The sequence below is a fragment of the Histoplasma capsulatum genome, genomic scaffold, assembly GCF_000149585.1.
Source record: "Histoplasma capsulatum NAm1 scaffold_11 genomic scaffold, whole genome shotgun sequence".
In the NCBI taxonomy this organism is placed as follows: domain Eukaryota; kingdom Fungi; phylum Ascomycota; class Eurotiomycetes; order Onygenales; family Ajellomycetaceae; genus Histoplasma; species Histoplasma mississippiense.
The window spans coordinates 161,364-174,018 of record NW_001813972.1 but is presented as its reverse complement, the minus strand read 5'-3'; the positions used below and the strand labels follow the sequence as shown (position 1 = coordinate 174,018).

Below are 12,655 nucleotides of genomic sequence, written 5' to 3'. Positions count from 1 at the left end.
CAATATCTCCACGAGCACTCGGGCGCCACAGGGACAAGCCATGGTAGTTTCTACAAATCAGCCCTTTTTCACGGGCAATTTTTGAATTTTGATTTTTTTGTCTTATGGCCTGACATTCTTGCCTTGCCCTCCGTGGCTTCTGGTATGCCCCACGTCATAATACCCGAAATTTGCCCGTATGTTACAGGGTTTGTACAGATACGCGCATACGGCTCGTTATCTGATCCGAAAGAAAACTAGGTTTTTGCATAACGGATCTGATAACTCTAATACGCGCTATGCGGAGTGGCTTGTATTGTAACATTGTTTATGCCACATCGCAAACATGCTAGAGCAAGAGAAAAGAGGAGGAGGCATGGTGGCACTGGTGCGGCCTTGAGCTTTGGTGATTCTCTACCGACTACCTGCGCTGCACCCCTCACCGACCTTGTAATGGAGGTGCTCGTGGGCAACAAATTCAAACTTCAATGTTGAGCTATTTTCCTTTTTCGTTTTCTTTTCTTTTTTTTTTTTTTTTTTTTTTTTTTTTTTTTTCATCTATGGGGTGTGCGCGCCAGTTACAACTAAACACCAACCGAGAAAGAAAAACTGCAATGCCAAAGGTATGCACTGGGTGCCACGTAGCAGCCCACGAATCCGTGCCCAGCTCCCCTTCGAATCATTTTCAATGTTTTAAAAATAAATGCAATGCACAGTAGAGTTATCATCACCCAACCATTCAACTGTGTTCATAGGCCAAAACAGGACAAAAGTAGGTTGTCGACATAACCACTAGTTACATGCGCAAGTCAATCAGGAAATCGCACCCAAGTCGGCTTAAACAACAAGGCCCTTGACTTGCTTGAAGTCCTTGACCTTGATATCCCTCCACATCATGGTAGCTCCAAGGCCGACAGCCAAAATTGCAGTACCTCCTATAAGCATATATTTTTGCCCATCACCATAGGCTCTGTTAATGGCAATTCTTTCAAGGCTTCCAAGTGGATACGATTTCTGTACTGTAAGATCTCCGTATATGAGGGTGGCGTTGGCCTTGGCCTGGTCAGGTAGGTACTCAGCTAATCTTTGAGGGAATACTCCGGTCCAGATTGCAGCGGCGACGGTTTGACCGATTGCGCCGCCAATGTTTGCAAACATGGATTCAACTGCGAGAACGACGGGGACATATTGATGAGATGTAGCGGCCATAACAGCCATTTGCTCTGTTATGACGCATGTTCCACCAGCAAAGGCGATAAAAATTTGGCACATGATGATATATCCCGATATTGACATCCGGCTGGCGGAAGGTGATCATGAGGCCTACGCCGAGAATGGTAAGAAGCACACCGAAAATAGAGGGCAAGCCATTTAAAGCGCCCACTCCATCGCACTAAGATGCCTAAGGATGATGGACCAAAAGCAGGCGCCGATGCTATATATGTTGACGATATAGCTGGCCTGGGTGATTGACAAGTCGTTGACAATTTGGAGGAAAGATGAAAAATAGCTATCCCAGATGTAGAAGCTGACAAACAAACTTGCAGCAAGAATACAGGCGCCCAACACAGTTCGATCGAAAAGGAGTTCGAAAGGAATGAAACATGCCGGTGCCCGGTACTTCTCGTACAGGGCGAAAGCGATAAGGAGGAGACCACCCACGATGATCATGCTAATGACTAGGCTTGATCTCCATTGATCCTTCTGGTAAGAATAAAGGCTGAATGGGAGGAGAAACAAAGCCAACCCGCTAGCCAGGAGAATTATCCCGATAATATCGAATTCGATGAAATAGTGTTTGAGCGATTGGGTGTATGTGCGACTATGTGTTTTTTCAGATAGCAACCCAGCGTCTTTCGCCTTTTTATAGTTCCAGGCAAACACTGCGTACAGAGGGAAAGTGATGGCAGGAGTGATGATGGCGAAAGCACCATAACCCCACCTGAAGCCAGGACCATTCAGGAAGACCGTTGCAAGTGGTCCGCCAACCCAGACAGTAGCGATATAAGGTGACGAAACAAACGCAAACATAAGGGCTCGATTTTTCAGAGCAGATGTATCAGCAATGAAAATACTTATTGTGTAACTCATCCCATTATATCTACCAAGATCGAGGAAGGAAGGGAAGATTAGCTCTTAAAGAAGACAAATACTATTTATAGATATATTTAGGAAGAAAGCTCGAAAAGGTCTAACGCACCCTACCCAGTAGAACACTTGCGCAGCAGCATAGGTTTTGACATTGTTGCATGCAGCCATCATGACAAGGCCGATAGTCAGTGCTCCTACCATGATGAGGAAGCCTTGCGGTCGACCCCAGATATCAAGGACCTTAGCAAGGGGTAACTTGATAAGACCTCCGATGATGTTCGACATAATCATGGTTGAAGCCGTCAATGAGTGCAGCCTAAAACTACTGGTAACATAAGGGACGAGAGAATTGGACATTCCCTGCTGCATTGTGTCGACGAAAGTAATAACCCATATCCTATTATTTACATGATTATATTAGCCGTGTCCTACCCGGAGACGGTTGTTGACTCGGGTGTTCGAGAAGACAGAAATCGGGGACAGAGAGCTCAAAATATACATGACATATGCAAAGATGAGATGTCCTTTGCTCCAGACCCGGGTGGTGGCCTGGATCTTGCGTACTCCATCTTGGGCATCCGCTGAAAGCTGGTCTTCGGCGTCACTCGCAACCCCTTGCTCTTGGGGCAAATCCCCGGCTTCCTTGGCTGCTCCACTGCTCATTACCTGTGGCTGGGCCACAGGCGCATGCGTCTGAAGCTTGGAGAGGAAGGCTGATCCCATTTGCGACAAGGACTTCAGGGTTACGAGAGAAGAGAGCACAAGGCAGTAGAAGATTGCATCACAACACCACAAGTGCAGCGAGCTGATGGGAAGTGTTCAGAATATGAAGGTCGCAAAAAGCGAGTTTTGACATCGGGCATGTTTGGAGCGGTCCCACCAGCGGGGGCATGGCCGTTGCCGTTGGAATCGTTGCTGAGGAGTTGCTGAGGAGTTGCTGAGTCCAGTGGAGGTCTGATCCTGATACACCCCACTACGAAGTCGAGTCGACGCCAAGAAGGGGCATTCGGTTGGTTCCTTTTTCTTTGGGTCACATCGACAAGGCTGGGCCCCTGATTGATAAGATGGAACGTAATGATACAATATATTACAGTACGGCTCGTATCGTATATTATTCGTGGAATGCCGTACCACACTGTATGTCGAATGAAAGAATTTGCATGTACTGTAACTCCTGTATAATATGTATGTAACTACTGTACCGGTCGAGTGTCCGTCTAATATACACAGTACCTACCATAGGAATTTCCACACCTTCGCAACAATCGGATCTTTCCTTCAGAGAATTCCGGCAGCAACCAAACCTCCTGGCAACCGCTTCCAGTCAAGCGTCCTCCACAGAGCCCGTAAGCGCAAGATCTATTTTGTTTTTCTATCAGCTCAAGCTCAACAAGCGAATGATGGGTTGCGCTGCCCCGTCCGAGTGATCATTCCACGCAGCTATTTGATTGATTCGAATCCTGTTATAATCAAGTTGGTTGTTGGCACTGCCTCTGAGACCTTGCAATGATTGTGATCCCTCCATCTCTCTTCTGCTTTTTTTTTTTTTTTTTTTTTCTATTATTATTTAAGGCTCCACCATGTATAAGAGCTACTCCTTAGGAGGACTGGAGCTAGAAAACGAAGTTTCCCCCTTCCCTTTTCACTGCAATACTCCTCATCCTACCTATCTTGATTGCGAGGTTTATTTCCTTGTGTTTGCAATTTCAAACCCACCTGAGTTCCTCGTCAATTCTGTAGCGGGAACCTGATGCTGATAAAACATTCGAGGAAGCCGATGAACGATTTGCGCTTTTCACTACATTCTTTATTCTGATTACCCTTTTTATCATTATCTCACGGCATTTGCTCAAGTTCAAGTTGGGAATCTCCCGGGCAATATTTCAAAATTCTCTCGGAGAAAATATGACTTTTCTAATTGCGAAACCGTGTTTCTGGAATAAAAAGGAGCGAGCGGCACTGCTGATGAGCTCTCTCATTCATTACCCGAGATAGAAAAACAGCAACTATACTGGTTGATGTGCCTTGATTGTTTTTAATAACGAATATTTTTTTTGCTTTTGGCATTTGCTCATTGGCTTCAACTTTTCTTGTTCTTCGTTTACAAACTTGATTCACACACTACGCTCATTGCCAAACTTGAGGGCACCCGCTCTGCTTGTTACAGACCACTACGTGCGGTTATCATAAAGTAGATTTGACATCGAACGATGATGCTCAGCTACTTCCACCTTACAATTACTCCCATGAATGATCGACCGCTAGGCGGCACTTGGCAGGTCTTGGCCACATATATTTCCTCATCGGGTATCAAGCTTCTTCTTTGAACTCATCATCCCTCGCGCGGAGCAGAGCCAAGCTGGACAAGGCGCACCCCCGAAACAACCAGCAGCGTCTGCAGACCCAGGATATTTCCCTGAACCAGTTAGTAAATATGAACCATACGGCAGGGACAATGGGCGCAGCATCTAAGTTCCTTGCCATGGCCGGTGAAGTTGAATTTGACCAAGGGGCGGAGCGTTATAAAAGAGCCTGGATGGCCCGGCTCTCGCTTCCTGGACTTTCTTATTCATGGCAAACGGAGTGTTCTTTTAGAATTCCAAGATATAATTGTTTTGCTATATCAATACTATCATTCAGGAAAATCATGTCACCCGAGCCTAAAGTAGAAGGTAAATAAATACTCACCGCAACACTGGGGAAGCCTACCGCGGTCTAACAACATCTCTCAGAGCTATACCACTATCCTCCAAACAGAAGTGCAGCCATTTTCTTCACCGTGGCTTACTCAATTTCTGCAGCATTGCATGAATTGCAGCATAGGTAAGATCATCTTCCCATCAGCAAACAGAAAATAACTACTCACAGTTCCACGTCCATGCCCCTTTCTAGGACGTCTAAACCACAGAAATTCACAATCCCATTGACGCTAGGCGCCATTTTTTCGGCCATAGGTTTTCTCCAACGCTCCCTTCTTGCTTCTGGCAAAGGAAATGTTCAATCTCTCTACACACTGTCGACGATGTTCATTCTCGGCGCTGGGCCGACGTATGCTGGTGCAGATTATTTCATCTGTGGACGACTATTCAGCTTTGTCCCCTCTGCAGCTCCAATGTCTCCAATCAGGGTCGTCCGCACGTTTATTACCTTTGACGTCCTGGCTGAGGTATGCGTCTGGACTGGTGCTGGCTTACTTGCTGGCGCTCAGACTGACACGGCTGCTCGGTATAAAATTGGATTGAATTTGATTCGAGCTGCCATGATTACGCAGGCGTTCTTGTTCACATCGTTCGTGGCCATTTTAGCATCATTTCATGTCCGGGTCTGTGCACTTCGTGCGGAGTGGTCTGTTACCTCGAATGGTGGTACGGGTAGAAGATTTATGATGGTTGTGTACTCTCTTTACGCATCCTCGATATTTATTATTATACGATCCGCCTACCATATTGCAGGTATTTCTTTCTTCCAGTTGGTGTTACTGCTTCGAACCCCATTGCGGCGTCTTCCGAGGCTGAGCTCAGTTGCTTCTAGAAACATTTGTTCCCGAAGGCCACTCGTTTCGTACAAACGAGCAGCCTTTCCTCATATGTGAGGCATTTCTGATGTTGCTGAACACCACGATGTTCAATGTTTTCCACCCTGGCCACATTCTCCCAATTGACTCGCGGGTATACGTGGGCATTGATGGACAGGAGAGAGCCAACGAAACAATCGAGGGCGCTTTCACCGATTCTCGCCCTTTGCTGCAGAAGATACTAGATCCGCTTGATGTCAAAGGATTGTTCTCGAGGGATAAGAAGAGATGGTACGAACCCACGGCAGAGCTGGAAAGGGATATCAATTCGACTCGTCAGCTGGTTCATCATTAGAGGTTCAGTGATAGCGCGGGTGGTACGGTGTCTCATCATTTGTCCACTTCAGTTTGCTGTGTCTATGTATATGCCGCGTTAACTTGCACCGGGAAGTAAGATTTGGCTCGGTTAATTGAAACAGGGGACTAGAAGGAGTTTAGGTTTCCATATTTACAAATGAGAGCTCATGCATGATAACTAAGTTGTCAACTGACAAAAGCATTCACTCACTACATGACACAATAAATAAGAATTTAGTAATAGTGATTCAATTTGTTGATCTGATAGACTTTTAACAAGGAGCAAGAAAGAAAGGAAAGGGGAAGAAAAAAAGGAGCAAAAAATTGGGCACGGTAACTTTTGAAACAGAAATAACATCATCAAATTTTTGTTACTTTAGAGAAAACCCCCTGGTGAGTGTGGGTAGAAGGGAAAGGACCAAAAAAAAAAAAAAAAAAAAAAAAAAGACATGTTATACGAGATAGCAGGAAGCCAAAATTGGCATGATTTCTGGAAACCCCCATGGATATACTCCGTAGATGTCAAGAGATGTTTCAGTGTCTATACCCCAACCTAGCTATTTCGTGGGACAGACGAAAAATTTTCCATCAGCTCGTAGGTGGAGTGCTCTCTTCCATCACGTCTGTCCGAAACAATGTTGAATTTGGTTTGGTCACCAGCAGCGAGATAATGTCACCCATTTCGTTGAGGATAGAATCGGCCTCTGCTCTCCAGGACTCAAATGTGACGATCTCGATACATAAGCTGTCCCCTTTCGGGAAAGCCTGTATTTTCCACTCACGAAGAGGCTCCAGGTGTGGGTAAATAGTATCCATTCGGCTATTGGCTGACAACAAACGTAGGCTCTCCACATGCTCAACGTCTTGATGTACGACAGAGTCAAACCATTCCGTCGTCTCGGGCCAGTCTGTACATTTCCGAACAATTTCCTTAAGCCCTATGCCTTCGAACGGCGTGCTTGAGATGTGCTGATGTTGAACAAAGTTGAGCAGGTCGACTACCGTCCAACCAGACTTGAACTTGACTCTTACTGGAATGTACTGCCAAGTAGGTCCTACCACCGTGTCACAATTGGCGAAATCGATGTTGCGACCACTGACAACTTCTCCGAATGTGACGTCACGTATGGACAAACGGCGAGCCAAGCATAGTGCCCATGCAGCTGTAGGAAGAGTGGCAAGCGTGATTTCTTTCGAACGTGATGAGATATCAAACGTTTTGGATATAAAAATCGACTTTTTGCTGATTAACGGCGTTGATGGGCGCAGAACTGACATAGAGGAACCTCGGAGCAGGCGTCGCCAGTATTCTATGCTTTGTGGGATGTTGTTTCTGACGATGTGGTGGACAAATGACGAGAAAGGTAAGCCTGCAGGAACCAGCTCGCCCTCGTATAAAGCGGAAAGCTGACGAAGTAAAATGGGGAGGCAGATTTCGTCATATTGAGCATGGGAAATACGCATGATCAGGCAACTCAGTCCACTAGAACTCTGGACAAAGAAGAACTTTATGAAAGGGGATCCAAGTGGCATCACCGTCTGGATATCAAGACCACAAAGCTGCTCCGCAAAAGCTGTCAGGTCGCCGTCTATTTGGTATTCATCTAAGGGAAGTTGTAGTTCCTCTATCACAACACCGAAACAAGAACCGCCGGACTTGACAAAAATCGTCCGTAGGATCTCGTTGCGAGATATGAGTTCCTGACAGCTTTTGAATAGGTGCGACTGGTCGACAGCTGCATCCAAGTAGAATAATTCGTACCGTGCAGAATACCGGGGAAGGTTGATTGTCCCATCCACGGCGATCTCCTGGAGAGGACGTGCAGGAAGGACGTCTACTACTTTCCAGCTTGAGTTCATAAGCGAGGGGTGGATAGATTCAGAAATAAAGGTATCAACATCTGAGACGTCAAGAGTCGAAAATGGACTATATTGTTTCGTAGCTACTTGGAGAGGTAGCGACTCCTTCGCAATATCCGCCATATCGTGAAAACGACGATGCTGGAAAACCTGCATAACTACCAATTCGAGATTTTCCAATCTTCCCTCCGACACCAATTTCATAGCGCTAATAGAGTCGCCGCCGAGGTCAAAGAAACTGTCATTAAAGCCAACCTCGTCCTCACTAATCCCAAGGACGCGTGCCCAGAGCTTTCGTAACTTCTGTTGTTTGGGAGTTGTCACTTGTGACTGACTTTTGGCTTCCGGTTTCTTAATTTCCATGTCAGGTTTGATATTGCCGCCCTTTCCCCCTAGGATCACTAACGAACCATCACTGTTGTACTTGGCTAACTGGCCCGTTTTATGAAGGGTCGCTTGCCTTCCTGGAATATCCCGATGACCAGCAGAAAGCCATTTGGTACCGCTGATTTGAATGGAAGTGTTTGTTGGGAAATCCCCTTCGATGACGAGCTCTCCTATTCCCCCAAGCGGGACTAACTGTTCCGAATCTTCAGGAGCAACTATCCAAGTTGCAGTTGCATCCGAGTAGTCATGACCCAAAACTACCTCATCTCCACTATTTGGTTTGTAGGTATTGCTGAAACGCCATATCTCAGCTAGCTCTTCGTCTGTCATTGGTAGCAAATCGCTGACAAGAGAATTCCCATTTTCACATAGTCGTTGTACGGTTTGTCCGAATTGCCCCAACACCTTATCCATTTGACAGACGTCAATTGTGGCCGAATCAAAGCTGGCCATAACCAGGAAACCTTTGGGATCCAACGAGCAAACCAACATAAGAGCATACGTATTGAATTTCAATGCCTCGCGGGCAGCGTCCTCATCTCCGGCTGGGACAAAACCATTGGCTGGTCCATCTCCCGTCAGGCTCGTGCTATCCTCCGTTGTGGTTGGGTGAATGACAATGCCGGTCCTCAACTCGCAAGCTTCGCGCGCGTCAGGGGTCAGACGTCTGATATGCTGCAGCCCCATGTGTTCATGGGGGATACGAAGTATACTGTCATCGTGGACTGTTCGTAGATACTCGCTAACGCGTGCATTTCGGTCAATCCGTACCCGCACGGGGACGGTGGTAATCATGGGCCCTTCGATTTTTTCAATACCAACAACAGGTGCATTTCTCCCTGTAAGAGTTTCTCCAAATATGACATCATCGGATAAGGTATATTTTCCTGCAACCAAAGCCCAGGCTGCTCTGATAGAGGTCGCAATGCTGGTACTTGATGCCGATGTCTTCCCTAGCAGGAAGTATTGTTCCAATAGCGATTGAGCCTGTGTTTGGTATCTAGCCCGCGGGAGAGCTGGGAACTGCAAACCATTCGCGCCTTGCAGTTGTTCCTTCCAGTATATCTCGGAATCTTTATGGTTGAGGCCGCTGAGGTGTTTAATAAAGGAGTTGAAAGCGACTGATCTTTCTGATTCTTGGTTGTTAAACGCCCTATTAACGCGCCGCACTACCAATGGCATAGACCAACCATCATACAAAGCATGATGTATTGTCAAGACAAAATGGAATTTGCCTGTTGTCTCATTTGAAGTAACTGCAAAACGCGCGAGCGGTGTGCCTAATCCCATTGATTCATTCCGGTCTTTAACCAAGTACTCCTCTAGGGTCGTGCCTGCACGCCATGTGATCCCATCTTTCAAAACAACCTGCATGAGACCACGACCGGGAACCTGCACTATGCGTGTGCGTAATATTGGGGAGTCTGCAGCTGCAGTTTCGAACGCCCTTTGGAGCCGCTGTGCGGTTTGGAAATCTGCTAGCTCGACAACTCGCTGAGCAACATACGCTTCGCTGACTTTGGCAGAAAGGGCCATCAAGCCTTCTTGCAATGGCGTACAAGGGTAGACATCCATGACTGATGTTGCGTCAATCCCGCAGAGTTTTGCCGTTTCGATGCGCGCATTGTTCTCTTTCCAGTGTGAATCCAGGAGGGAAAATGGCGGCACATCGATTTCCGCTTCGGAATCAGAATGCTTTAGGGTTATAGCCAGTTCGGATAAGATTGGATGCCGGAATATATCAGCTACGCTGGTGAGAAGGTTTTCCGCGCGTGCAGCGGCCACCAGTTTCATTGCCATGAGAGAATCTCCTCCTAAGTCGAAGAAATTGCTCTGTACATCAATCTCCGCTTCAGCGCCGAATAGACCTTTCCAGAGATGTGCCAATTGTCGCTCCTTCTCTGATTGCGGCTCCTTCTGTGATGAGAAAGCCTTATGCCTAATAAGCTCTTTTCTTGACATGGCAGACCCAAGACTGCGTAGCTTCTTGCGGTCTACTTTACACGATACGAGTAATGGCATTTCAAGTAGAGGTATATATGCTGCTGGCACCATATACCGAGGAAGCACACTCCCAAGCGCTTTATCCATCACTTCTAGAGAATGACGGAGCTCCGTGGAGAAGGTCGCTATTTCTTTATTTGTCTGGGATTTTGTGGTGGTTTTCTCTGCGATAAAGGCGACCAAGGTTGGCTGATCCCCTTTCCCTCCTGGTGTGATAACCTCCACAGCAACGACGTTTCCAGCTGGTAGCCTGGTCCGTAAGTGGTGTTCCACCTCTCCGAGCTCTACTCGCTGCCCTCTGAGCTTTACTTGCTGGTCACCTCTGCCCACAAAAACTATTGAGCCCGAGCCATCTGGATCATATTTGACTAGATCTCCCGTTTTATAGAAACGTCCATGTCTTCCAGGGTATCCTTGGCAACCGGAAAGCAGCCACATTGGGTCTTCAATGAATACAGATGAAGTCCGTTCGGGGTCGTTAAGGTACCCCCGCCCCACAATCGGACCCTCTATAATAAGCTCGCCAATTGCTCCGATAGGCGTCAGACGATTATGGTCAGTTGGGTCCACCACCCATGTAACACAACCAACACCCTTCCCGATGCTAGTATATGCTCGATCAAGTGCGATTTCATTGTTAATTGTACAGCCAACCGTGCACTCTGACGGCCCGTAGGCAATAATAACCTTTGTCAATTTGCCCCAGTTTGCCGCATCTCGAACGGAAACGGATTCGCCCCCAAGACCTAGAACCTCAAGAGAAGACAAAGTATCTTCTCCGAGGACCCTTGCGACGGACGGTGTCATATGAGCCATGTTGGCTTTCATATTTCTTATTGCGCCACTAAGATTGTTCACTCGATCGTCTTCGGATGGCACACAGACACACCCTCCGTGGGCGAGAGTGCATAACATGCAATCAATACTGACATCGAAAGCGTAAGATGGAAAGTCGAGTACCCGTGAGTGTGGGCCATAGCCTACAGCTTCAGCTCTCGGCAAAGCGCCGCTAGTATAATTCGTGTGTGATATAACCACACCCTTTGGTTTTCCTGTACTTCCTGATGTGAAAATGGTATATAGGGGAGAAGACCCAGGAACAGATGGTAGGTCGGTTGCAGAAGCTGGCGGCAGTACTGACGTCTGGATTTGTTGGAAAAAATCACGATTAACCACAATAACGCCTCCAGCTAAAATTCTCTTTCCCAACTTCTCTGACCGTTCAGAAAGTTAACATCAGATTCGCACCCACTTCTGTCGCTATTGTCTGCAATCGCGCCCTCAGGTTGACTCGGGGTCTGTGAAGCACTAACGTGCCGCCTGACTTCATAACGGCGAAGCACTGCAACAAACAGTCCACATTGACTTTTCGAAACAAAAGTAACACATGGTTTCCAAATTTGACACCTAGTTTAATGAGATGAATTGCCAGCAGCGTCGAAAACTGATCAACTTCTCCGTAAGACAATTCGCCATCCCACGAAACAACCGCCTGACGACTAGGATCCCTTCGCGCCTTTTCCACAAAAATATCATGGATACAGTCGTCAAGTGTTTGAGGGACGGATACATTCCATTTCCACAATTGCTGCAATTCGCGGTCACCAAGCTGCATGGCCTGCCCGATTGTCTGGTCTGTGCTTTTGAGGATTGAGTCGAGAATATCCATGAATCCGGAGCACTGGATGTGAACAGCATGCAAGGATAGCGTGGCATGTTGGCCGTGTTGCTTCATCAATAATTTCGGATTCGATGCTAGTACTTCGACGTAAAATGGCAGCTGCATACTCGATTTAGCCGAGAGAATCAAGAGCAGTCACGACGTCAATAATACTTACATCTTCACTGCCATTCACTGTTTGAGTGGTAATCATGAACAAAATGGAGTAGGTGGATGGTTGCGTATGTTCGCTATTTGAGGTAGTGGTCCGTCTGGCGCGAATGGAGGCGAGTGCTTTCGTTACGGGGTCGCTCTCCGCCAAAACGATTTCATTGATATTGCTTGAGAAACCTTTTAGAATCGAATTCTCATCGGTTGGTGCGACCTTCAGACTCCATGAGAATTCTCCATCATCGCTGAGACCATTATCTCGGTACAGGAATAAAGTCCAGGCCAAAACTAAAAGATCAATCTGATCCTCAAAACCCTTGAGAAATAAGAGGGAATTCTCCATAATAACTCCATCTGTTTCTCGACCACTTGCAGAGCAGTCAAATTGGGCATTCCCATCGACCTTATTGCCGTTGCAAGCAGGTAAGTGCGTGTTCATGACTGGAATCAATGGACAATCGTCTTCCGTATTACTGTCTACCTTCATGAGGCGAGGTTTATCCCCTCATAATCTATAGACAGATATGGAGAAGATGGTGTACCTTTTGCACCGGGCTAATTTTATACTTTCCCTTTCTCGTATATCTCCCGCGAATCTCAACAGTCCTGCACGAGCTGCGCTCTTCAATCAT

General features: G+C 46.9%; 4 protein-coding genes across 4 annotated transcripts; 1 reads left to right on the top strand and 3 right to left on the bottom strand.

Annotated features, from left to right (window-relative positions):
* Nucleotides 1–816: 816 nt before the first annotated feature.
* HCAG_08318 (conserved hypothetical protein) lies at nt 817–4,201 on the bottom strand (the record flags this gene model as incomplete). Its single annotated transcript, XM_001536486.1, has 8 exons — nt 817–1,279; nt 1,517–1,801; nt 1,871–2,080; nt 2,180–2,467; nt 2,570–2,875; nt 3,325–3,429; nt 3,787–3,823; nt 4,180–4,201. 8 exons carry the CDS (start codon nt 4,199–4,201, stop codon nt 817–819), a joined length of 1,716 nt encoding a protein of 571 aa, XP_001536536.1.
* A 516-nt stretch (nt 4,202–4,717) lies between these two features.
* HCAG_08317 (predicted protein) lies at nt 4,718–5,939 on the top strand (the record flags this gene model as incomplete). The annotated part of the gene is made up of 4 exons (XM_001536485.1): nt 4,718–4,742; nt 4,803–4,893; nt 4,963–5,522; nt 5,602–5,939. 4 exons carry the CDS (start codon nt 4,718–4,720, stop codon nt 5,937–5,939), a joined length of 1,014 nt encoding a protein of 337 aa, XP_001536535.1.
* A 590-nt stretch (nt 5,940–6,529) lies between these two features.
* HCAG_08316 (predicted protein) lies at nt 6,530–10,150 on the bottom strand (the record flags this gene model as incomplete). Its single annotated transcript, XM_001536484.1, has 1 exon — nt 6,530–10,150. One exon carries the CDS (start codon nt 10,148–10,150, stop codon nt 6,530–6,532), a length of 3,621 nt encoding a protein of 1,206 aa, XP_001536534.1.
* A 1,264-nt stretch (nt 10,151–11,414) lies between these two features.
* Nucleotides 11,415–12,462, bottom strand: HCAG_08315 (predicted protein; the record flags this gene model as incomplete). The annotated part of the gene is made up of 2 exons (XM_001536483.1): nt 11,415–11,972; nt 12,031–12,462. 2 exons carry the CDS (start codon nt 12,460–12,462, stop codon nt 11,415–11,417), a joined length of 990 nt encoding a protein of 329 aa, XP_001536533.1.
* Between the last annotated feature and the right edge of the window lie 193 nt (nt 12,463–12,655).